This window comes from Anser anser (assembly GCF_964211835.1).
Source record: "Anser anser genome assembly, chromosome: 1".
NCBI classification, from domain to species: Eukaryota; Metazoa; Chordata; class Aves; order Anseriformes; family Anatidae; genus Anser; species Anser anser.
This window is the reverse complement of record NC_139720.1, coordinates 115,770,064-115,795,794: the sequence shown is the minus strand read 5'-3', so window position 1 is coordinate 115,795,794 and position 25,731 is coordinate 115,770,064. Positions and strand designations below refer to the sequence as shown.

The 25,731-nt window shown below is 43.9% G+C and overlaps 1 protein-coding gene and 2 long non-coding RNA genes across 10 annotated transcripts; 2 read left to right on the top strand and 1 right to left on the bottom strand.

Moving 5' to 3' along the window:
- The first annotated feature begins 4 nt into the window (after window positions 1-4).
- Window positions 5-2,347, top strand: LOC310896665. The gene is made up of 3 exons (XR_014581731.1): window positions 5-112; window positions 646-796; window positions 1,550-2,347. It is a non-coding gene; the product is annotated as an uncharacterized lncRNA (long non-coding RNA).
- Window positions 2,348-7,447: 5,100 nt separating this feature from the next.
- On the top strand, window positions 7,448-13,889 carry LOC310892709. The gene is made up of 2 exons (XR_014578316.1): window positions 7,448-9,307; window positions 9,379-13,889. It is a non-coding gene; the product is annotated as an uncharacterized lncRNA (long non-coding RNA).
- B3GALT5 (beta-1,3-galactosyltransferase 5) lies at window positions 9,248-25,524 on the bottom strand. 8 transcript variants are annotated; one of them, XR_014578315.1, is made up of 6 exons: window positions 24,864-25,521; window positions 19,218-19,357; window positions 17,792-17,875; window positions 16,265-16,454; window positions 14,500-15,886; window positions 14,027-14,356 (listed from the first exon to the last, which is right to left on the bottom strand). XR_014578315.1 is itself a non-coding variant. In XM_083820865.1 (6 exons), the coding sequence occupies exons 5-6, from the start codon at window positions 16,355-16,357 to the stop codon at window positions 14,930-14,932; spliced, it is 1,050 nt and encodes a 349-aa protein (XP_083676991.1). In that variant the 5' UTR covers window positions 16,358-16,454; window positions 17,165-17,268; window positions 17,792-17,875; window positions 19,218-19,357; window positions 24,864-25,521; the 3' UTR covers window positions 14,027-14,929. The 8 variants fall into 8 exon arrangements, 7 of the variants coding, with proteins under 7 accessions (XP_083676994.1, XP_083676993.1, XP_083676991.1 ...); XM_083820865.1 differs by adding an exon at window positions 17,165-17,268 and having other exon boundaries at window positions 14,027-15,886; XM_083820868.1 differs by having other exon boundaries at window positions 9,248-15,886; window positions 16,265-16,457; window positions 24,864-25,524.
- Window positions 25,525-25,731: the final 207 nt, after the last annotated feature.

The window sequence follows — 25,731 nt, the reverse complement described above, 5'->3', positions numbered from 1 at the left end:
GGCAGCAGAAAGCTGCAGACCGTCCCGACCTGAAAAGCTGGATTGGCGACGACACCTGATGTCTCAGGAGAGGGCTGCTGGGCTGCCTGCACAGGGCGCAGTGACGGACTCGGTGACATTTACTTATCACATTCTGTAGGCACGAGAGTGTGCACCGGTGCTGTGTGCCCGGGATGGAGCTAGTGCCACCATCATAGTGCTGCATGCAACGTGGCAGGGAGCAGAAGCATGGGGTCCCGTCTGAGAGGTGGGGCTGGGGACAGAGCTGGAGACAAGACCCACGACATGGCACCAAGGGGACTGGGCCAGGGCCAGGGCCAGCCTGCGGCATTGCTGGGGCAGGGAATGATGGCCCCAAGGGCTGAGATGGGGTCCTTGGCAGTGGGGGGCTGCTGAGGGAGTGCCCTCAGGGACCTGGCGAAATGGGCCCTTCCTGTGAAGTACAAGTTTATAAGCAGGTGGTGAGAAAACTAGACTGTTTTCCCATCTTCTAGTGGAGAAAACAGTCCCCAAGTGATTTGGGTTTTCGTTTTTTATCTTCCTTGCCTTCCAGTTTTTATTTTGTGGATTTTTTTACACTATGTCAAGAAAATGTTCATTCATGTATTTTTATTTGATTCTAAAATATTTTGATTTACTTTGCAGGGTTAAATCAAACCTTTTTTCTGCTACATCCATAGTCATTTCTGTTCATCAAAGCTGCAGTGCTGCCTTGTGAGAGATGCTCTTGCAACTGCTGCAGCCTTCTTCCTCTGAGAGCTGAACTGCATCCTTCATGTTACACCATCATTGGCCAGTAAGTTGAATGAATGTGACACATCAGGAGATACTGATACTTCCCTCTGCCAGGAAGCTTAAATCGTAAAGAAGGGACATATGATTTTCCTGAACTGTATTTCCTACTAAGCACAGTAACAGTTCTAGCAAGTAGAAATTAATGCCATGCTGACTCAAAAAGAAAAGATTCACTTCAGCAAAGGGAAACAAAACATTCTGTTTGGGGAATTTTGATCAATTTCCAAAATTAAATTTCAGAAAATTCACCTTATTAGAAAAACTATCACCCTGACTTGTTAACAAACAAAGAGCAAACCTACTGGGACTTTCTGAGCAATTATACTTTTTTTCATTTTGCTTCTTTGCTTTTCCAAACATGTCTCTTTTATCAAGTCTAAAATATTGCACTCTTGTTCAACCAAAAGCCCTAATTTCATAACAGTTTTCTTGAGATACTTTCTATGAATACTTTGATTTCCATCCAAATAGAAGTATAGTAAGAAAAAGGGAAACATCTAATAAACAGTTTCCATCTCTAGTTGCCCAAGTGGGAAAAGTGCAGAAGGTTAAAATGGATTGACTGGATTTTCAGTTTAGATTAATAAAGATAACTCTTTGTAAAAAAGCTTCAGAAAGGATAATAGCTGCTTTTAGAACTTGTACAAAACTATCATTTGGCACTACCAAGAAGAGATTGGCTGTCATCTTTGTAATTGATCTTCAGGTAGATTTAAGCTGCTATTAGATCACCCTTTAACCTCTCCTCTGCCAGACTAAAGCTCTACCCCCTCAGCATCTCTTCACCAGTGCTGTGCTCTAGATTCCTGACCACTTGACCTCCTGTCACCGGACCCTCTCCAGGTTTTCCATGCCCTACTTGAACTGAGGGACACGAAGACATACACTGATTTCCAGATGTGTCTAGTAAGGAGCATAATAGTTTCTACGAACTTGCTGGCAGCTCATCTCTGAACATGACCTAGTACATGGTTTGTCATATTTACAAATAGAACTTAACAAAAATTGTGATGATCACTTATAAAAGCTCTTATACCAGTTTTTACCCCTATATTAGAAGTTATTTTTCATAGAACATTACTCATAAGCAGCTGCTAAACAAAGTACTCAATTTATGGGTAACACAAAAATACCAGTTGACTTGTTCTTTTTAACAAAGATGCTGATAAGAGATAAAACACACAAAGCCACTTTGAAGAGTCAGGTTTCATCACTAAACACAACTGTGTTCATATTTTATAAACCAACTTAAAGATTTCAAATAAACATGGACGTTGAATGTACAAAATTCTGCTATTATATTAAAGACTATGCACTAAATAAAGAAAATTCCTGCGGCAAGAATGACATAAACTAGGTTAATCTTGGGCTTCATACAGAAGTTTTAAGGAAAAGAAAAAAAAAAAAACAAAACACTACTTCATGCCTAAGTATTGGAGGGAATTTTCAAACACAGCATTCCCCCTTCTCCTTTTTCTAAAGGGAGGGTTTCTGATTGATTGGGCCTTGGAAAACAGCCACAAATGAGCAAACTGGTATTTGCTATGCTCTGGCCCATCTTTGACAGGACGAGTTGAGCAGTGGTCCCCAGTCTATGAATGCTTTATATGTTAGTACCTACCAGATGACGTGCCTGAGCACCTAAATTTGGCCAGACTATGTGAAATATGTCCATGGAGCTTGGGCATGTATCTGCATCAGGGTCTATCGTTCTTCTCAAACCAGGCAGACTGGTGGATGCAACACATATAAATCTGTATCTGTAGGCAGACTCTGAGTCAGTCTGGACTTATTATATGAGCTTTAGTACTCATGCCACTAGGGCCAGCACAGAGGAGGTGAAGATACATTGGCAACCATTCCGGAAGAAGTGGAGTACGGGGAGTGGGAGGAACTGCCCGCAGGACTCTGAGCATTGCCAGATTTCTCCAAACAGGCTCAGATGTCACGTACGGGGGGCACCACTGGTCTGGGAGGAGGTTTTTGCTTCCAAAGGCCCAGATGTACCTTGGTGAGGCACTCTCCTGGAAGGCTGGGTTCCTTCTGATTTTGGAGTTCTTCAGGTCAAAGTGGTCTGAAGACTCACATTTCCCACCTCATGAAAAAATTACCTGATGACTACTGAACAATAGACCACCAGCATGCTCAGGGAAAGTGGTTTTTAGCTGGACATTCCACGTTCACAGTTCTGCTGGGGCACCTCCATCTATGCAGAAGATAAGGCTTCATCTGTTCAGTACCTCACTGGTTTTGCTGTCCCCTCACACAGCCTGGTGGCCTCAGTTACAGGCATATCATTCCCACCCCCTCAATGTAGATAGGATTAGTTGAAGCCCACAGCAGGAGCTGGGTGCATTGTGGCCTAGAGCATCCACCATGTCTGGTTCTGGATCTGACCCGAGTGGGAGTCATCAGAAAAGCACCTGTCACCTCCACCCACGCACTGTCTGGCTTGATCTCATCAGCTGAAATCCTCCTGGGTGCATCTGGTGCACAGTGACTGGGTTCAAATGTCCTTTGTTTTCCCTGGGGCTGCTTAGGCAACCAACACATGTATTAGTATTTTATTATTATTTTTCACTGCCCTTGTTAGTTCCTTCTTTACTTTGACTTTTCTAATGAACCGTCATATCATGATGAATGCAGCCATTGGCATTGGTTAGTATGTGCGTGGGATAAGACATTACGCAGCATGGTAAAGGGTACAAATCCCCAGCCACCAAGAACAAGGTACACATACAAGATTACCCATACTCATGAGTGTTTGAAAGATCAAGTCCTAAGTTTGCCAGCCTGATGCAAATGGAAAATCATTTTGTGAATCATCAGCCTGTGTACCATGCAGATTCCTTCCTCCCACTCCAGTTTCTCTAGACACTTCTTTCCAATTCTCCCTTTTTCTTCTGCCTGTGAGTAGGAGGATTTTTGCCCATTTTTTCCAACCTTTCCAAAGTCTTTTTCATACACCATATCATTTCTTCTACAGCTACTCAAATGTGTAAGCTGCTGGAGCAACCCTCAGGATTTTTTTGTTCTGGGCTGTGTTAGTCTGGAACATATGTCTATACAGCCTGCTGTGCCAAGCCACACTCTGAGTGAAATGGACTTTTAAAGAGTTGCCTAGTGAAGGCTTTTGTCATTGTTACTGTGGCCATAAGTGTATTTTTTTTTCCTCACAGGAGAATTGGACAAATTGTCGTGATGGGAATTGAAAAGCAGTTAGACTCCTTTCATTTGTAAGTTACTTCTAATAAGCAAGAACACAGTGCGGGAAATCACCAGTCCCTGCACTTCCATGTTGTACATTAGCTTATTTAGAAAGAAGCTTATCAAAGCTTCATACTTATCAAAGAAAGTATGATCATACTTATGATCTTAAAGTCTGATCATACTTATCAAAGAAAGTATGATCAGAGAATGGGAGCACTGAAATAAGGAAGAGGCACTTACAAACAACACTAAAGCTGACTTGACATCAGTGCTAAAAGCAGGAATAAAATTCTCCATTTTCCTATGGAAATTGGCTTGAAAAGTGGTTTGAACATTATAAAGATTTTGAGAAATAGCTGTATATTAAGAAATACATGTTCTTTTCTCTAGTGAAGAATAGGAGAAGTGAAACCTTTGGAAAAGGCTGGGGTAGGAGACAAGCTGACCTAGGAATTGAATTAGCTGTCTCTTACCTTGATACCTACATGACCCTTCTGTCTAGTAGCTGCTCAGGACAAAGTGATGCTAAGACATGACTTTTCCAATTCTGCCACATTTTTGTTTCTTTCTCTATGCTCTTACTCATATTTTTTCTACTGTTTGATAAAATATTTTGCCCCCTGTAAGGTGTTTCTCATTCATAACAGTTTTTGTTTGTGTTAGTTAGCTATAGCAGTCTAAGTGAGACATACAGATCCCGCCCTCCTGCTCTCACAAGCTTTAGTTTTAAATATATTTTTTTAATTCTTCTGTTAATATATTGAAGACTAATAATCGCTTTAAGCTTTGTTTCACTATTCTCCTTAATCAGAACCCAGATGCACTGGAGGAAAAACTCACATTTTAAATAAAATGTCAATTTGTAAAAGATGTTTTTGTGAGTGAACAAAAGAGAATTACTGGACAGATAAATTAACTGTCTGAAAGACAGGGCTGTTTCCTGTGACACCACCTTTGAACAGCTGATGTGCTACAAAGTGTGGCTGTGTGGACACTTCCAGAGGAGCTACAATCCTCATGAATACCAGTAACAGTACACAGCATGCAGGACACCCCTTAACTGCTGCTAGCCAGCTAAGACCTGTCTATCCTAAACTATTTATCATGGATGTTTTTCTGTAGTCACTAAAGATAGAAAACCACTACCAGCTGATACTTCTCCTATCCTGAAAGAGGGTTCTAAGGCAGGTAAGATAAAGAAGCATAGAATCATAGAATCATTAAGGATGGAAAAGACCTCCAAGATCATCTGGTCCAACCATCCCTGTACCACCACTATCACCCACTAAACCATGTCCCTAAGCACCACGTCCAACCTTTCCTTAAACACCCCCAGGGTCAGTGACTCCTCCATCTCCCTGGCAACCTGTCCCAATGCCTGACTGCTCTTTCTGAGAAGAAATTTCCAACCTGAAATAAATCACACTTGGTGAGATTTTCCAGATTATTTTGACTACAGAATAATTTGAAAGACTGGATTGGACTGGATATGCTGTTTTAGACTGCAAAAGTTAGATGAGACCAATCCCACCAACAGAAGATGCTTCCCATTGATCTGAGGAAGTGGGCTGTTGCACCCTGTCCTACCTCCTTCTCCTTGTCCTATCTGCCTAGGAAGGCAGGTCATTTTTGTCTTGACCTAAAGATTCATAAAGTGATGTTACCATAATTCTAGGCCTCAGTAAGTCCTCATCATACTAATATAGCTCATCTGATTTTTTTCATTTAGATTTTTTTTCTTCAGAGTTTATTATAAAGCCATAACTCAATGAAGAATTGCCTTGGACCCTTTATGAGGAGAGCTTTAAAAATAATCTTCTCCCAGATTTTCACACACAGGAGGCCACATGATCAAACACTTTATATGAATTAATATCCTTGCAGTTTTTATTTGACCTTAATAAGCCTGCGCATCTGCAGTATTTTCTTCCAGTATTTTCCTGGACAGGATTCCTTCTGAAAATCATTCCTCGCTTCCCCTTTGGCAGGTATATTGCTCCTCTCCAGTACTGAAATTGGTGATGAGTTGTAGCTGTTAAAACGAAAATGTCATAATTTAGGAAACATATTGAAAACATTCAGCATGGAGTCCAGGCAACAATAAGTAAGTAAGTAAGAAAGTTAATCACAGGATGAAAGAAGATGCAGCTTTGGTGCTGTTAGGAGGAATGTAAATCTGAGAAGGAAATTTTTAGTGCACTCTAATATATCAGTTACCCTAGCAACATTTTCTTCAGCTTTAGAAATGTTTTGTCTCCGGTCCAAACCGTTAGCTTAATTGCTTTGGTTATCATTCACTTTATTCTAAGGAACTTCTCAATGCACGGTAGCATGCCAAGAAAATGTAAACATCATTCTGTACACTCATTATAATCACTATTACATTCTTCGTTATTGCTTAGGGTCATGATTTTAGACTGCCTTCTGAGTTTTATATGCATAATAAGAGTCTTTAATGAGTTTGGGTAAAGTACAGCTCTACCCAGAGCTCCCTTAAACCTGGCGCTCTCAATACCTGTCAATAAGTCAGTGCAACTCCACGCATCACATGAACAGTGCACAAGCCTCATCAGTGATATGCATTCATAAGCACTATTTCCAGGGTTCCAAATTCCCCTGGACATCCCTGATAGTGCCAGGAAAACTACCATGGGGTATGAAATTATACCCTTTTTCTTTCTTTGCTGGTATTTTTGCAAGGTTGACGGTTATGAGAAACATTAATGCTTACTCTTCTGAAAATAGAATATTAATGAATATTCCCTAAGTCACCTACAGGCATGATCCAAGCTGACACTGCAAAGATGAGAGAGCAGATTATCACCGTAAAAGTAGACACTGTACAGGAAGAGCTCTGTCCTTTTTGCATTTTCATGAAATACATCCTTATGACTGACATCTTACAGCAGTTAACTGAATGCCTTTTGGGCATTCAGTCAAGATCACAATGTATAAAAGGCAGGTTTGGTTTTGTGTTTTGTTGTGGTTGTTGGTGGTGGTGGTTTTGTTTTTTACTTTGAAATATGTCTCCTATGCACTGCACTTGTGATAGAGAGTCTGTATTTGAAAGCTGCCCTTTCGCAGTAAGAAAACCTCAGTCCCCAGCAGAGGTTGCTTCAGATATTCAGCTTCTCTTTATGCTTGTGTTCACTGCTATATTTTGGCTTTCTCTTATATGGGAGCAGTAAAACTTACTTTGATATTTAGCCATCACTTTTGCAACACTCATATGTAAAATAAGATTCCCCAGAAGCTTAGGGAACTGATGAGTATGGAAAGATCTCAAGAATATCGTAAAGATTTATGTGTTTTTAGGCTAAAGTTTCCAGTCCCTCTTCTCACCTATTTCATGGACTATTTTCTACAGCAAAGCTGGAGAAGGCAGTACTGCTCAGCTACATTGGTCTCCAGCAGCGACCCTTCTGCCCCTCAAGATAAACGTGCAATGCATGCAGGACCTGGCCTCAGCATGAGGGGTCGGGACCCCCAAAATGGGCTGGGGGCCCAGGTGAGCCCAGCCTTGGTGCCTTTGTACATCCTCACCCTGGGCACAGAGCTCTTCATGCCAGCACCAAGTGCTGCTCCTCGGCTGCCTCCTCTCCCCAGCAGGAGCAAGCTGCATGGCTCATGCACACCGCAGCTCACTCCCGCTCCTGCCTCCTGGCTTTGCTCCCTCTTTAATTCCCTCGTCGCACCTTTGCTAGCAGAAGCACGTGTAAAAGCTGCAGGTCTCTTTATGTACTGGAGTCAAACATTTACTTACAACCACTGTTCCAGCAATAACAATTAAATTAAACATGAAGGGAATATAGCTGCCTGGAAGATCTACAAGCTGGAGGTGTAAATCACACCACATAACTAATTTATGACATTCTGTGCCTACAGCTGTACGCTGATGTTTTTTAAGTGTAAGGGCGGCTGTGATTTCTAAGTGTTTTTGGTGACGGAAGAACAGGAAACTGACTGCGTGTGCCTCTGTCCCTGCACCCAAAGCCACAAAGGAAGCAAGGCCAGGTTAGGTCAGAAGCCAGACACAAGGGCTATCATGTAAGTGGTTCAGCTGGAGAAATCCAAAGAGGGGACTTGGATATTTTTTTTTCCACAGAAATAATGAGCTTTTGATTTTCTGAAACATAAGGCAAAAACAAGGGCATTTCTGAAGAAGAGAAATTGTCCAATTACATTTTTCAGTGAAAATGTACTTGAGTAATTTTTTTAAAAGGATAGCCTTAGACCACTGTATTATTAGACTTTGAAAAAAAAAATCTTTATTTTCTCCGTCAGAACATGTTCAAAATACAGATCTGTTTTTTTCAGATTGGCTCTCATATGTCCTGCATATCTCTGTCTTGTGACTGAGATGCTTTCCCTCTATGTAGTGCGATACTATCTGTAAATACTTGGGAAATTTATTGTTGGAATGAACTAAAAAAGTTAAGGCCACCTACAAAAAAAAAAAAAAAAAAAAAGCAAAACATTCCAGAAAGTTAAACAAGGGAAAAAAAAAAAAAAAGATAAATCAAAAGATACAGATAGTGAGGGAGAACTTTTCTAGTTGCAGTTCCTAGTTCATAACTGCTTGTGTTTGGCAGGCAATCTGACTAGCTTAAGTTATTTGACACTTCCCTTGTAAGTGATAGGGGGGCAGAGCTGTTCTTCCTGATCCGAAGAAGCATGCCAGTCAACCACAGTCAAACACTACTGGCTACTGTGACACAGGCAACACAGTTTCAGGATTGTGTTGTTTCTGGATCTGGATCTTCAAAATGGTATAAACTGTGGTTAAAACTGTATTTATTTATTTATTTATTGCTACCTTTGTTATGGTTTTAATAATCTCGTACTTGACGTTCTTGTCATTTTTGAAAACAAACAAGCAAAAACAAACAAAACTACTCTGTATTTCAGATCACAGCCTGTTTATAAGATTCTGTTTTAAGCTGCCTTTGACTTAAAGGTGTACCATGTGCAGATTGTTAATGACAAGAGTGTCATGTGGCAGGACTGCATGCTTAATACTTGAGAAAACATTCCCATTCTTGGTCACTTTGTCTTTCATGGGAATTATGCACTTGCCTTAGGAAGAGGAACCAACAACTCTTATTTTAGGATGTGAAAAATAAGTGTTTCAGAGAAGAGAAGAAAATCAATTTTAATTGGAAAAAGAGCAAACCTCCTGACTTGACTTCATCCCAAAATGTCAATACTTTCACAACTGAAAAAGAAGTGAACACACAAATCTATGGTAACAAAATATTTTACTAAAATATTATACATTGAATAGTTAGCTCAACATTCTCAGGTTCTATGCAAATAATGCAAACATTGTGTTTTATATAAACATTACACAGTATCTTGCACAAATCCGAGAAGAGCAATGTCTCTGCCAGATCCATTATAGGTGGTTAGCCCTTGTGTTCCACTCAGCTTTTACATAAGGCAAATGTTTGATTGCAAAAATCTACCCCGTATTCTCAAAATATCTTGGAAGGGTGATACCTCTTCAGCAATGCTGAATCAGACAAGGTATGTGATCAAATCCTTCATGGACATTTTTGAAAATCTTAACCTAAATTAAGAATAGGTTAGTTGATGAGTTAGGATTGTGAAAAGTATATTCATTTTTCTGTATTCATAAACCGATCTTGCATTGGAAGAAATACATTATGCTGAAGTGCACTTAACCAGCTCTAAGACACTATAAACTCTGTTGATTTCTACATGTCTTATTACTAAACGAGAAGCACTTAAGTAACTTTTCAGAGTAACTTTCCAAAGCTATTCATAAAAAATTGATTTAATGATCTACTGACCCAAGCAGCATAAAAATGTTAGGATAATGCACATAAGCTTCCAAGAATTTGTCTACGTTCTCTTATCAGTCTATAAAAAAATTTAGAAAGATAAGTGTATGTACACTGCAGTATTTTATTTATCATCCTAGTTATATTTCTACTCTTTTTCTGGTCGTCTATCATAGGAAAATACACATATTTTGGCAAAAGGCCACTGAACAGTTTTGATTGTGTTAAAAGTTATGATATGTGGCTGAAGCAGCAAAAACTCATTTTATTTAGCTGACACATGAAAACTGACTATCTTTGTGGCTTTGTTTCAGTAAATAAATTTGCCTTACATGCAATCAGCTACTTCTCTTAAATCACCTTTTACAGCAGTATAATCTTATATTTTGAATAATTAATTATTCATTTACTATGTTCTAATTCAAAGTAGTCTATTGAACTGGTAGATTTATGAAATCAAATTCTAATTTATGTGAGCACACAGAAAATCATAGGTTGAGGAAAATAATGTGCAGCAACCTAAAGCGTTCACTTGGGAAGCCAATTTGTAAAAAGGAGAGGAAAAAACTACCTGAATCCGTAACATTTCAGCCTGTACTCATTTGCTTATTATTGGAGATTTAGTGGTGGTAGGCCAAATGTTTCAGTTAGGCAGGACGTTAAATGCTTAACAACATATATTCAGTGGGGACAAAATATTTCAAATGCAGTAATAAGTAGTCATCTTGCACAGGTTGCTAGAAATTTCAAATATGCTCCCAGGAAAAAGCATCCAGAATGGGGCAAAAACAGGCCCGAGGACCTTATTAGCAGTGGCACAGCAGCTATGAATTTAGCCCAAAAATATAGGGTTAGCATCTGCAAATGTGATTAACAGCGACTAGAATCATCTTCCCTGATAGTAGCTATATTCAGGTAAGCAGGAACACTCCTAACTAAAATTAAACCCGTAGTCTATAAGGCTAGCTGAACCTGTCTGTCAAGGGTAACATTTCCGTGATGGTACAAGGCCACAAACAGCTAGGGTAAGACATATTTTAATGCTGTTCAAGAACAGCCATCCTTCAGTAAACAACACAAAATGTCTCCAGAAAGGAGACTTCACCCATGGCCACCAACTCAGCCTGACAGAAGACCAGCAGCGGCACCGTCCCAGGAGCCAGGTGCCACCATACCTCTTGGATCTCAACACCTAGTGAAGGTGAAAAAGTAAACTCATCTGTATGTAAACAAAGGGCTGTTCTGCCCACACACATTGACTGGACTGGTCCTGCCATCTGGGGTAAGGCTGGCGCCAGGCCCAGAGGTGGAAGTGAAGCACGTCGTGGTGTGTAAAGGGAGGAGAGACCCACCAGGGACTGAAGGATTATTTCTCTGTGTACCAGAAGAGGCCAGTGTGAGCACCAGGCTGCACTGTGCTGTCCCAGCTCACAGCCCCTCCTGCCCCACAGGAGTGGGAGCTAGGAGAGGCCAGAAAACTTTCCTTTATGATCAGTATTTTTCCATAAAATAAAATAACAGAATCACAGAATCACAGGTTTGGGTTGGAAAGAACCTTAAAGATCATCCAGTTCCAACCCCCTGCCATGGGCAGGGACACCTCCCACCAGACCAGGTTGCCCAAAGCCCCATCTACCCTGACCTTGAACACCTCCAGGGATGGGGCATCCGCAGCTTCTCTGGGCAGCTTGTGCCAGTGCCTCACCACCCTCATAGTGAAGAATTTCCCCCTTATATCTAATCTAAATCTCCCCGCTTTTAGTTTAAAGCCATTGTCTTGTCCTGTCACTGCACTCCCTGACACAGAGTCCCTCCCAAGCTGTCCTGCAGGCCCCCTTTAGGTACTGGAAGGCCGCTGTAGGGCCTTCTTTTCTCCAGGCTGAACAACCCCAGCTCCCTCAGCCTGTCTTCAGAGGAGAGGTGCTACAGCCCTCTGAGCATCCTCGTGGCTCTCCACTGGACCCACTCCAACAGGCCCACGTCCTTGTGCTGGGGACCCCAGAGCCGAATGAAGTAATTCAAGCAGTACAATTGCCAGCTTGCACCTTAGGTACAATGACAACGAATGGCAAAAAGACTTTTCTGCTGTTTACATGGAAAGAATAGCGATTTAAATGCTGTTGCTAGGCTTGTCCAGTCCGACCCTTTGCACGTATTGAAGGCAGCAGCACAAGTAGATGTGCTACAGCAGAGCTTTGAGTCCAAGGCCAGATACACCTGCAAAGTTAGTAGGGGAGGCAGGGAGATGCCATTCAGCCTGGAGCTGGACTCCCCACTCGCTGGCACAGGTTATGTGCTAGGGGAAGGCAAACACCTCCTTTGCCACCCACCCAACCACCTGGTTAGCCATGTCCCTGTAAACACCATATGCATGGCTATTTTCTGAATGGGAAACTTAAAATAGAGATTATTCTTCAATCAAAAAAAAAAAAAAGTCTTTCCTGTATTTCTTTCATCATAATCTGTGGACTCAGGTTACTTTACATCAGAAGAAAATAAATAATATAATGTATATTCTATTCTCTACATTATATTCTCTATATAAATATAACTCTCTTATTAAATATTTTTCAGGATGGGACATATTTCTGCTGAAAATATTTATCCTGCTCTTCAAACACAAGCAAGTGAAAAAGGACACTTGGACAATGGTCACTGAGATGAATAAAAAGAACTGAAACAATAAAAATAAATAAAACTAAAGTAATAAAAGTATTCTATGTTAGAATTTCTGTATTTGAAAGAGTGTCATAGAAAACCTTGAAAGACCAGAATAGCTATACCACTCCTTGCTCTCTTCATCGCTGGATCTTCCCTTGTGAGTCCCTCAAAAAAGACTCAGAAAGGCTGGCAGTTCTTGCTTCTTCACTCATCTTAAATAACAAGTTAGACACCTAACTTTATTTGCGTGATCCTTGCCCTGGCTGGAAGCGTGGGTGGTGTTCACCTGCCAACCACATTGCTTCCAAGAAGGCCAAATGTGGCCAGGAGCCCTCAGAGCCAGAAGTGCACTTCCCACCCCTCCTGGCTTTCACCGTGAGGAAACCACGAGGCTCAGGCAGAAGGAGAGCCCAGCACTGCCTGTCTGGGCCAGGGTAACGTGGGGATTGGGACCATGGGGCGTTTTGCGGAGCACAACCTCACCGCTCTGTAGGGAGGGTTCTGCTCTGCCATCCCAGGGCCGTGTCTGACCCTGCTTCCCCTCACCGGTCCTAATCCTGACCCCACCTGTCATCGCTATGGCCCACCGTTGATCTCAGGACCAAACTCACGACCATTATGATCTGGACTCTTGGTTGGGTCTGGCGGTTCTGCTCCCTCACATGGCTGTGTAGGGCTGAACCCTGCCAGCCATGGCAGGGATCTGCTCAGATCCCAGCTCACTTCTCCTAGGGAGAAGCCCCACTCTTGCTGCTCTCTGGAAAATATATTTCATGCACTCCACAGGCATTCAATCTTTCTTTGCTGGTAAAACTGACCTTTTCTTTGCGTGGATCAAATGAAATAAGAGTATTGAATAACTCATGAATTTATGAACTCCTGCCTCCCTGCCCAAATGTGTTTTCCCTGCATCTGCTGTGAGGACTCAATTCCTTACCTATGAAACCTACAGACATCCCAGTGATTTCCTGAGTGTTTAGTTGGTAATGAAATAAGAAATGAGCTTCCTAGCCTGAATGATTACTTGGCCATATTCTCCTACTAGGTCTTGTTTATAAAAGAAAAATCCTGCTGTCTTTTCCACCATACACACCCAGTTCCTCACAGGGAAAACATCTATCTCAGATATATTATTTAGTTCACTTTAAGGAATCTAGTTTAGCCTTGATAAACCATTTACAGTAGCTTTCAATCAATCAAAGCGAGGCATAAATGTAAACGGCATCTCCTGGGTCTATTGCAATAGAGAGACCTGGACAGTCTGCACAGACACTCCCCATGGACATTTGGGAGAGTCCAGTGAAGGGTCACCAAGATGATGAAGGGGCAGGAGCACCTCTCCTGTGAGGAGAGGCTGAGAGAGCTGGGGCTGTTCAGCCTGGAGAAGGGAAGGCTCAGGGGGATCTCATCAATGTCCATAAATACCTGAAGGGAGGGAGCAAAGAGCACGGAGCCAGGCACTTCTCAGTGGTGCCCAGCGCCAGGACCAGAGGCAGTGGGCACAAAGTGGAGCCCAGGAGCCTCCTTCTGAACGCCAGGCAGCCCTTCTGTGCTGTGTGGATGAGGAGCCCTGACACAGGCTGCCCAGAGAGCTGTGGGGTCTCCTCCTTGAAGTTACTCAAAACCCAAGTGGTCCTGGGCAACTGGAACTAGGTGGCCCTGTTTGAGCAGATGACCTCCAGAGGACCTTTCCAATCTCAACCGGTCTGTGATTCTGTGATATGGATCCATCTCTACCATATGATCATTTCAAATGGGTGGCATGTACAGGGAAACAAATGCACATTTCATGTCACGCATTTCATGTGTAGTCTTACATGTTCACAAGATGGTCTGCAATACCTAGGGTTATCCCAGGAGTGCTGCATGGGAAAATTCTTCCATCTCTGAAAAAAAAATATATGTGTAGATTGAAGGAAGTATCTGTGCCACTACGCAGTTTTGCCTTCGCAGAGCTCACTGCAAAGGCACAACTGCAGAGCTGTGGTTCCCTATGCCAGGAGGGGAATGCCCTGACAGCAGCAATCACCTTTTCTTAGATGCCTGCACAGATGAGTGCAAATGCAGTAATCTATCAAGGGAGACAGGGAAGGTAGTGCAATTTTTTTCTCTGAATGAAGGAACCTTGGTTTTTTGTTTTTTTTTTTCACCATAGATATGTTCCCAGTCCTGTAGCAGCAAGATTTGGAGAGTTGATCCATGGAGAGGACAGTTTTGTGTGCCTGCATCTCTTAGAAAAAAAAAATAATAATTGCTTATGTAGAGAAGGGATGGAAAGATATGGGAGTGAATAGGAGAGAAAGAGGTTATAGTGTTCTGAGGCAGAAATGGAGATTAAAATAACCATGAAAATTGTCTTTAACATGATGGGTCTAGAATTAACTGGGAGTTTTGCTGGAGTTAAGAGCAGCCCTGTAAATTCGGAGCATTTCAGCTTGTTAATTCAATCAGGGAATGTGCTAGAGCACTCCTCTGTGTTCTTCTGTCACTAAGTGATTCCAGTAGCTCAGCTGTTCAGATGGTTTTACTTTATGGCACATCACAATTTTCTTAAAGCGAGAAACAGAGAATGTAATCTTTTCTGGAAAAAATGTCTGCTCTGAATGAAGCTCTTCCAGCTGAATGTTTAATTTGTCAAGGCACAGTCCTATGAATACATCCTCCAGTTTGATGAACAAAATGCTCTCTGAAACATTATAGATCTGACTAGCAACATCAGTGGATAAAACATAGCCAGTCCCTGAACAAAACGGTGGGTAGGTCTTTCCTGGATATTCTTCTATGCTCACATACCACTTACTCCCTCTGTCCCTTATGGGGTACTCGTGCAGTTTTAAAAAGCCTGTGAAGAACCTTGTGGTCCTATTTTTCCTTAGAAGCAGCTCAGTGAGGTAAAAAACATTGACAAACACATCTGTGTCGGTTTTCATCACAAAGCTGGACTGGTTACAAAACTTGTGAATCCACTCAACTCCCATCATGGTCTTCAAAGTCAGGTTGTAGTATGTGTCTATAAAGTCCTTTTGAATAATGTCTTTGTATTTTTGGCTTTCATCAGTGATGTCAGCCTGCTGTGTGAGATTCACAGTGGTTCCCAGGAGGAAATATGTCACAAGGCGTTTGCTGGCCACCATTCTCTCCTTCCCCCAGGTTTGCCGGATGGCCATCCTGGCATTGCTGTGCTGGTATGAGGATGCCACAAGCAGGACGAGAAAAGGTGGGTTCTTATGGCAATCTATATCTGGGAGCTGCAAGAAGCTTCCTTGGATTCTCCTAAAAGTCTGTGTAGGTAGTAAGAAATTCTGTTTTTTTTCACAGAATATACAGAGTTTGGTCAAATTCATGTAAGAAAACCAGAAGCTGGCACAACTAAGCCCTACAAGGCAAACAAGAATCTTGAGTTTTGTGAAATCCATCTGAAAGAAACAAGAAGGAATGGCATATTAAAAAATATCTGGTTCCTTTCAGTGCTGTATACAAAACTCCCTGTGTAGGGATTTAAAGCCAGGTCATCTCTAATTAAAAGCTACCTTTTTCAGGGCACTCACCTACACACTTTTTCTCTGAGGATCGTCCCTACAAGGCATTCTGCTGGCAATCAAATTTGCACTTGTGCTTCCCTGAACCTGGCCCCAAGCCCGTATATCCTCACAAACCCACACAAGAGGGCTCACCAACACCAGGCCACCCTGACCAACGCTTCAGACCTGTCTCACAAGCCAGACAGTGGGGAAGAGGCAGATATGTGCTCATGCCAGATGAGAGAGAATAACAGTAATAGCTTTTTTAAATACCATATTTATCCATTCACCGGAAAAATGTCTGGTTCTTGAAGCCAGCAAGCCCTGGCCCATTAGCAGACCTAACCAGGTTCCTCCCGTCTTCATTTTCTTCGCATCCTGTGGGACTCTTGCACCAACCCGGAGACTGCTCCCAGTCTTGCTGCTGGAAGGGCCATGAGCCGTTTATTTGACATTGGGTCAGCTGCTTGGAAAAAAAAAAAAGAAAAAAAAAAAAAAGCAGTGGGTCAGATTGCTGGGATTTTTCCCCTTTTGCAGAATTCAGGTGACTCACTAGGGCATGCTGAGGGGAAAAGGGGGTAGTCTGTACACTCCTATGCTTTTAGGTGAAAGCGGTCCCATCAACAACAACAACACTCGTTCGGTCATCATTGTAACAGATTAATGTGCTGCGTAACTGGTTACAAACCTAGTACAAATCCTAAGAGAGACAAAAGCAATGGAAGTAAAGCCAAAAAGGCCACAGTGCCAAAAAGGATTACATACCTCCATAAATTAACCTGTTGAGAAAAGCCTGATGCCTGAGCTCCGCAGTCCCTGACCCCACCAGCTCCTGTTTCAGAACACCAGGAATTCTCACTGGGGGAAAAGCTTTCCCTTCCTCTTCCCCCCCCTCCCTAACAACGAATTTGATCTGGCCTTACATCCGAAAACACACACAAAAAAAGGAGCTGACAAGCCTCAGAGATGCAGATTTCAGGGAAACTTGATCTCTGCCTTCTGAGTAGGACAGTTCTGCCTGGACTCCCCCAAGCCACTCTAGTGCCCTCAAATTGCTCAAATCCAGACACAGCTTATTCCCTTTCCATGCAATGAACAGGTTTTTCATTACAGGCGTAAATATATTTTAAAGTCCAGCCAGGTGTGCCTGAGACCAAGTCCAGCTCACCTTACCTGTAAGAATAGTCCCATTAATTTTGATAGGTATCCACAAAAGCATGAAATGAGCAGAACTGGAGTCCTGGATCCTGATACTCCTCCCATAGTGAAATGTATTTCTGTAATGATTCACTAATCATTTTTGAAAATGCAAACAAATTTCACGTTTCTTCTGCCACTTGTATTGAAAATATTGTCTTTAAATTGAATATTCCTCAAATCTGATTTTTTTTTTCATGTATATATAGCTTACTTGGGATTAACTCAAAAGTTGTTTTAACTAAATGCACATGTAAAATTGTGTGAGAGTGTAGATAGAAGGAAATGCATATATATATATGCATATGTCTGTATATATGTATATATACATATGCATATATGTGTGTACATATGTATATATATACATTATATATATATATATTATGATGTTCTGAGAATGCCAACAGAACTGCAGAAGGGGTCTGCTCCTGTCATTGCCTCTCATGAGGCTGTTCAAGGGTCTGCCATTGCTCTGTAGCAGGACTTCCAGGACATGTGCAAACAGAAGCCCTTCAGATAAGCCCTTCCTTCAGTAGAAGCCCATTAAAACTTCTTCGGAAATCCTCAAAAGCAAGCAACCATAACACACCATGCTCATTTTACCTGATCTCAGCAGAATCAGACTGATGATGGCTTGACTGCAGCTACCTCTCACATCTCTTCTGGGTTTGGTCACTGGTAACACATCTGCAAAAAAAAAAAAAAAAAGGCAAAAATCCCCTGGGGTGGGTGTCTGGCAGAGCAGTCCCCAGCACACATCCTGGCAGGTATCCTGGCAAGTATCCATCCTCCTTTTCAGTCTGCAGATGAAGAAGCATACTGCCTATAGATGTGCGGGCTGTGCAAATGCTTGCATATTTATGTTAATTGTAAAAGGTAGTTGTAAACTTTGAAAGTCATGTAACATAAACATGCAGTATCACAGCAGGTCCCTGCCTACTGCCAGTGGGGCAGTGGCCTCTGATAAGAAATATTGACTTCCTGGAGCAAAGTCTCTTCTGAGAGCTGGGAAATGCTGGCTTTTGTCATAGGTTTAATCACCAAAAGCAAATATAGACTTATGAACTGTGGAACTGTGAACTATTTATTTATTATTTTTTTCTCAAATGAAATTTCTACATCATCCCTCAGAGGTATGAGCAGCACCTCAGGCATTCATAGGCTGGGGGCTCACCTTTCACTGCCTCCCGACCCGTCTGCATCCCATGCTGAGCCCTGGTCCGGGCGCTCACCCTGGCTGCAGCAACATGCCACTGCCCCCAGCCCCGCAGACCCCCACAAGCCCCAGACCAGGTGCTTCTTCTCTCCTTCCCTCTCGCAGAGGTAGTAAGATTCAAGGGACCATGTAAAATGTCTTATCAGGGAATTAAATCCTACCAGCATTGGCTCCTGAGCCCCCATCTCACCCTCATCCTACCTGTAAACAGCAGGGTTAGTTTAATGGGTGAAGCAGATGCTCCGTCTCCCTCATTTCCTGGGAAAATTGCTATTATATGAAGGATGGGTGGAAAACAATGGCTTCTGTCATGTTTAAACAGCACAATATGGCCACGAGTGCATTTAGCAGTCATCCAGCCTAAAGCATATTGTTCTACAGCATGGGTTAGGTGTGACAAGACACGTGGTTGCTAAATTAAATTTGACTTCCACTGTATTTTTTCTCCTTTGTCTGCATCTGACAAATAATACAGCCTGTGATTCAAGATTTCCAGCCTGTGAGCAGCTATCTTTATGGAAGAGTCCTGGAAATGTTAATGTGAAGTGAACAATAAGTCTACAGAAGGTGGTCTAGAAAACAATGGAGACTTATTAGCAAACAGTCTCTTTTCCATAGGTTATTTTGAAGAGCACCCTAGCATCAAAATAAATCTTTTAGGCTTTACAGAAAATCCTTTTGCATTAAGGTCTATTTGAGTTTTCTCTCTGATCTGAGTCAGAAATTGCAGTTTGTAATTATCTCAAGGCTTTTTCCATCTCCTATTGTTGCAACTGCAAAATATTTTTATGTAGCGCGTTGCTAAAAAATTACCTGCTTCATTTCCTAGAGAGGGGTTTGTTCACCCAGCCTGGCAGGGTGCGATATGGCTCCGGTAGATCCAGCCAGGTTTGTGCTAAAGCCTGGGACCAGAGCTAAGGCAGCCTGCATCTGGGCACTGTCCTGGCACACACCTAAAATGAGCAAAGGAAGGAAAGGAGAAGGTAATGTAGGTCTGCGATCCCAGACAGCTGAGCTGCTGCCCTCTGCCTTGCAAGCAGCTGAACTCATTAGGTATTGGGAGTATTTGCAGTTCGGCTCGGGAAGATCCCCGGGGGCCTGAGGTGGCAGCTCTTTGCTGGAGAACCAGGAGCCACTTCCAGCCTAAGTTTCAGAGTGATCTGGAAAGCAGCAAAACAGCAACTTGGAGCTCGCTGGCACTCACCAAGATAAAACCTCCCTGAATTTCATTTCTCTCAGCAAAGGAGGAGAAAGGGAAAAATGCATCTCTGCTGTCCCAGGAGGTTTCCCAAGCGTGGTGGAAGTTTGCCATGCTGAGCAAATTTTCTAGGGTGTCTGCTACAACACTGACCCTTGATAAATTCCTTTGTGTTCTGCACCAGGACAGCACCAGGAGATCAGGGCTACGTGCCATATGGGTCAGGGAAAGCCATCTGGCTGGCGGCAGAGGAGGTAAGTAGGTCTAGAGTCCCCATGAGAAAAAGATTCAAAATACCAATTTAAAGAACTGAAGGTTGCTAAATTTTTCTGGGGCAAAGCTGCTGCTCTCATACTACTGAGTGCAGTGGGTGATCACCGTTGGCTTTGCACTGAGGTTGCAGGCAGTGGCCGTGAAGGACCCAAAGCACAAGCCAACCCAAGCACTTCTGACCGTCAGCAGCAGTCACCACCTTGTACAAGAGAGAAGCACGCGGCTGCTACAGGGCAGACCCTTGAAAAAAAAGCCTGTCTGCCATTGAAACATGCAAATGGGAGTTGGAACCTTGGGCACAGCTAAAGCCAGCAGAGGAATGCCAATTTGCCTTTCCTAATAAGCAAAAGTAGCGTGTATCCTGGTGTAAGCACTACTAATACCTGCTAAATTTTGATTTTCACTGGAACAAAGTCTTTAAATTGCTTTCTCAGAAGCTCAGCAGGACACACAGAGGGATTAAATGTGCATAGATAATTAGAAAATGTCAAGTACAGCAGGAAACATTTATTTTTTTCCTAAACACAAGCATTTTAGAAGAGCGGGGGCCAGCTCTGAGCTCCCAAAGTCAAGGTCCCTGGCGAGGCAGTGGCTAGGCTAACATTTCAAGGGGAGGAAAAATTGTTCCTTTGATGGGCAGCTGGGTTCCCTCATTAGGCCAAGCTCAGAAGCTAGGGCCGGCCAACCCATCTGACCTGTATCTGAAATAAAGCAATGCCCAGGGACACACAACTCTGCCTTGCCCCCTCGAAGCACCGGCTGACCCCTGTCCAAGAATGTTCTTGGTGCCCACATCCCACGGGGCCACCACCCATGGTGGCCGATCCAGGCCGTGGTGCCACCTCCAACTGAACGCAGGTAGCAGCTGAGGCAGTGTGGCTAAATGTCTCCTCCACGATGCTTTAAAACATCTCTTTTCACTTCAGAAGGAACTACGCACGGCAGCGTACATTAACATCCTCACCCAAACTGAAAGTCAAGATTGGCTGGCAAGGAAGATGGAAAACCAAAAAGGGCGAAGGACAGGGGAAAGCCGTCTTCTGGTCTTTCTGTCAGATCACAGGAAGCCTTTTTCTCCCTACTACTTGTCATCAACCTTCAATATCAGAATTTTCTCCCTTCGTCAGTCCATCAGCAAATCTATGCAAGACATTGTACTTGTGCTTCATACAAGCCAGTTTCTGCCACTGAAACATGGAGTTGTTAGACACTTTATTTACAGCCAAATCCTGGTGTTGTTTTGTTTTGTTTCGGTTTGGTTTGTGTTTTGTTTTTCTCTTCGTTTTCACAAACAATAGTATTTTGTTCTACTGGTAGTAACCATAATGGGATTGCCACCAGGACAAGATAGAAGCCACATGAACAAGACTTGTGGACTGTGGTCCCTCACAAGGAATGCTTTTCCTACTATTTTTAAATGGAAAAACATTTAAAGAAGACTCTTCCTTGTGGGGCAGGTGGCACTGCAGGTTAAATAGCCTGAGGGGCAGGTGGAAGGAGAGAGCCGGGCAGCCAAAAACCCGTTCTGTGCTGCAGGATCACACGTCAACCCAGGGTGCTTGTGCTACCAGTCCCACACAGAGTTACAGACATCCCTAACCTTGCCTATCCAAAGAGTCCTCCTATGCCACAAGTGAGCAGCTACATGATGGATGGAGAAGGAGCGTTATTGTCACCAATTTGCAAATCCTACTGTGCTGCCTGGCTTGTTCACCGTCATTATGCTGCTAATGCACATTTGGCCTATTGACCATGTAACTGTACCAGCAAATTGAATTGCCTTCGTAGAAGATTGTGCTTGTTTTATTTACTACTTTGGATCTTGCGAGGAATAAAAAACATTTTTTGTCTTTAAAAAATGAAGAGTAGAAACAAGTCCATCTTTGAAAAATTAAGTAGCTCTAGGGTAAAAAACAGATTCGAGAGATGCGTTAAATTCTAGAATAATACTCATCCCAAGGAAATTCTATGCGTATAGGATCTGCATTCAGATATATGCATACAGCTGTATTTTGAAGCATCATGATCAATACAACCTAAACACTGTTACAGTTGTAATAAGTAGAGAAACTTTTTTCCTAAAAATTGAAGAAAGAACATGACCAAAAAAAAAAAAAAGAAGAAGAATTAAAAAAGAGAGAGAGACTTGTAAGTATAAAACTTTTTAAAATTCAGTAATGGAGGAAAAGCCTCTGAGGTTTCACCTGCTTGCCCTAGATCTCCTATGCCTGTGCTATAGCACAGACAGTTTTAGAATAGCTGCCTGACCTGCTGCAGCTCCTTCTCGCTTCTTACCTCTTCAGGGAGCAGTTTATGCCAATTCCTTCTCTGAATGATGTTTCCCATAGTACCCAAGGTAATATACTAGAGGTGAACTACAGCACCGGTAGGCAAAGGAGCGAGCACATGCATATAAGCACAGCCTTAGCATGGCAGCTCTCTCAGGTGCATCATCCAGGCACACAAACATTTTGCCACACAGCATTCACAAGCAAGAGGGGCGTGAGGAGAGAACAAAGGTTCATGGCTCCCATCCGCCAGACACAGTCCTCCCAGTTCAGACACAGCAGCACCACCTGTGCAGATTTCCATTCCTGAAATGGCCCAGGCCAGAGGTGCACACCTTAGTACCCTGGTGGCCAATACCTACAGGAGAATACAGACCAGGGTGAGCATGTTTTCACAGAGCTTTGGGCCTTCTGCATCAGAGGCTGCATCTTTCTCCTTGTTAAAAAGTTCACCAAGAATTGCATGCTCTTGATGCACGCTGACCTCATTGACACAGCCATGACCACGTGCTCGTCACACTCATTGGGAAAAGCCAAAGAGCATCCTCAGACCAAAACACACCGTTGCTCTCAAAACCAGCAAAAAGTTTGGCAGGAGGTGGAGCTGCTCCCCTAACACCACAGGAAAGAAATGCTGCATCTGAAGAGTCAAAAAGAAATGCACTTCCAGGGAACTTAGCCAAGTAGGAAAACTAACTTCTGTTTTAAATATAATTCTGCTTTTCCAAGCTTCCTACAACATCCTCTTGATGACATCCTGGCTCTGAAAAAAGCCCACCAAAATACCAGTTTGGGCAGTTAATGGGGCCAAAGTCCTTTCTCAGGAGGCAGGAGGACAGCAGGGCAGCAGAGGCTGTGGCAGGAGCTCCCTGCGCAAAGCTCAGGCTGTCAGCGCAGGGGCAGCCACTGCAGCCCAGCACCCAGAGCTGTCACTTTTCCTCATTTTTAGGAGCATATTGGGATGGTTTTACTGAATGTGGGCGATCAATGGAGAGCTGGCAGGCAACCAGCAGAGAGGCGTCCTGCCTCGCAGATGGAGAAGATGGTGGCGCCTCTGGGCGCAGCCTCCTCGCCCTCACAGATGGACCTTTACCCTTCTTGGTAGTCATTTCATCCAAAAGTTTGGTCTGAAAACTTTCTGTCTCCGTCCTCCCCTCACAGCCTCTGTGCCAAATGTCCCTTTCTGGATTTCTCTTCAATGCCAATGCGCTCTCTTCCTTTTTTATTATTACCTTGTGAATCAATGGGTGTAGTACAATTACTGTTTTCACTTGCTACATACCAAACTCCTGATCATGCCAAAGGTTAGTGGCTGTCCGCAGCTGAATGCACCAGAGCAGCCTTCCCTAGCATGAGCCAGTGTGGTTCATTGTGCTGAACAGGAGTAAGGTACAACTCACAGCCACTCTCTTGCCTTCATAATGAAATAAATCAATGACAACAATTCTTCCTTCAGCTCTTGATTTCAGTGCTGTGACTCCAAAAGCCTGGTTCACTGATCTGTGGGAGCACTGTGCTTCAAAAATTATACTTATGAGTTTGTGTCCCCCAAAACTAATTACGTATTGCAACCTCATTTACAAGTAGCGCTACAAGTTGGATTTCTCATCTCAGTGAAATTGAAAAACAAACCTGAAAATGATATTTGAGACAGGATGAGGGTCCTGCTCTTCTCCCTCAGAAGCAATCTCAAGATACGTGAAGGAAGAAGGAAGAACAATGCGGAGAAGAAATAGCTACGCACACTGTACAGAAAATGTCTGAACCAAGAAAAATTACCAATAAAGACATTGTAACGTCACTCAAATCTTTTACAGACAGAGTGCTTCTCAGCCCAGCCAGTGCCACTGTAGAATGAGGACTTTGCAGGATGTTACCCTTTAGATGTGTTTTTATTTTCTATTTTAACCTGGGGCAGCACTTGCACGGAGTAGGTGAGCCCTTCTGCCTTTCTCTGCCCTTTCCTTTCATGCTGCCTCTTGGCACCATTTCTTTATCAGTGTTTGAAGTTTAATTTTTCCCCTATCCATATAACAGTTTAACTAAGTCTTTGCATTTACGTGCCTACTAAGGAGGCAAACCAGTACTTTAGGAGGATGTTCCCGGGCATCATATATTTCCTATCCTATAGCTCCCACCACCATATGCTTTCCTCCACCATATAGTCCCACCCAGAACAGAGGCAGCCCAATTTAATTATTTACCTGTACCTCGCGAATCTTTTAAAGCATTTTCTCCAAGGTCTCAGCAAACACACGGGACAGCGAGAAAAACATCGCACCTCATCTGCCCAAACAGAACCTGTTCTGTAGCTGGGGGGAAGGTTCAGGTGCGGCCAAAGCACTCCTCGATATTAAAACCTACCCTAAACGCTCCGGCAAACGAGAGCGGTGATTGCTACCTGCCTCCTGTCAGATCAGCGTGCCTCTCCTGCCAAGGTGCACCTCCTGCCCCTTTTACCCCAGGAGGGAAGCTGCAGCCCTGAGCCCTGGGACAAACTCCCCACCGCTTTGGGGTCGCACAGGGCTCAGCTCGGGATCTCACAGGTAGCAGGCTCTGGACTTTGACACCGCTCTTCGGAGCAAGCCTCGCCACTGGCTCCCCGGCAAGCGTGACGGCACCTGCTGCCTCGTCTTACCCCGCTCCCGCGGGGGAAGGCTGGCGGGCGAGCGGAGGCCCCACGCGTGATCACGATCGTACCTGCGCTTGGAGATCCGCACCTCCTTCCCTCACGAGCATCCTCCGGCTCTCAGGGCCATGCTGCGCGGAGCTGCGGCGAGTGGGCTCCCACGGCGGTCGCAAGGCGCTGCCTGCGCTCCGCTCTCCTCCCCGCGCCGCCCAGCGACCCCACGGCGGCTGCTGCGTGGCCACCTCCGGCCCCTCGTGGGCTGTGGGGTGAGACGGGGAAGGCACCGCTGCGGCGGTGGAAACCCGAGCTCTCTGCCTGTCTCTCTTTCCCTCCCTCTATCCTCCTCCTCCTCCTCTCTCTCCCTCCCTCCCTTCCTCTCTCCCTCCCACCCGTAGGTAACAGCCTCGCGATGCCACTGCAGTGGGATCGGCAGGGAAAGGAAAGTTAGCAACTGTCCACAAATGGGGTTATTCCGCATTTATCTGGGGGGGGGAGGGAGGCAAAGACCCCCCGTGGTGATGCCGGCCCTGCTAACGGAGCCGCAAATTCTGCCGGAGCGGGGCTAGCCCTCTGCAGCGCTGGGAAAGTTGGGCACCGTGCTCTGGGTTAAGAGCAAGGCTGCCTCGGTGTTCACAGCCCGAGGGAAATCTTGCACCCAGGCACCCTCTGAGCCATGGGGTTTCCCTTTAAGAGCCACAACACCCTGATGAAGAGGTAAACAGGGGGCAAAGAGCACCCCATATCTGCCCCAGGACCGTCTCCGGGACCTCGGCAGAAAAGAGAGACGCGCAGGATTTTTACCTCCACTGATGCACATTGACCCCCGTGGCTGCAATCAGTGGGTGAAAGTTTCACTTGACAACAGCTACTGAAGCAAATGGCTTCAGGCAAATACATTTCTTTCTTTGGGGCTGCAAGCTCGAGCAGGATCGAACGCTT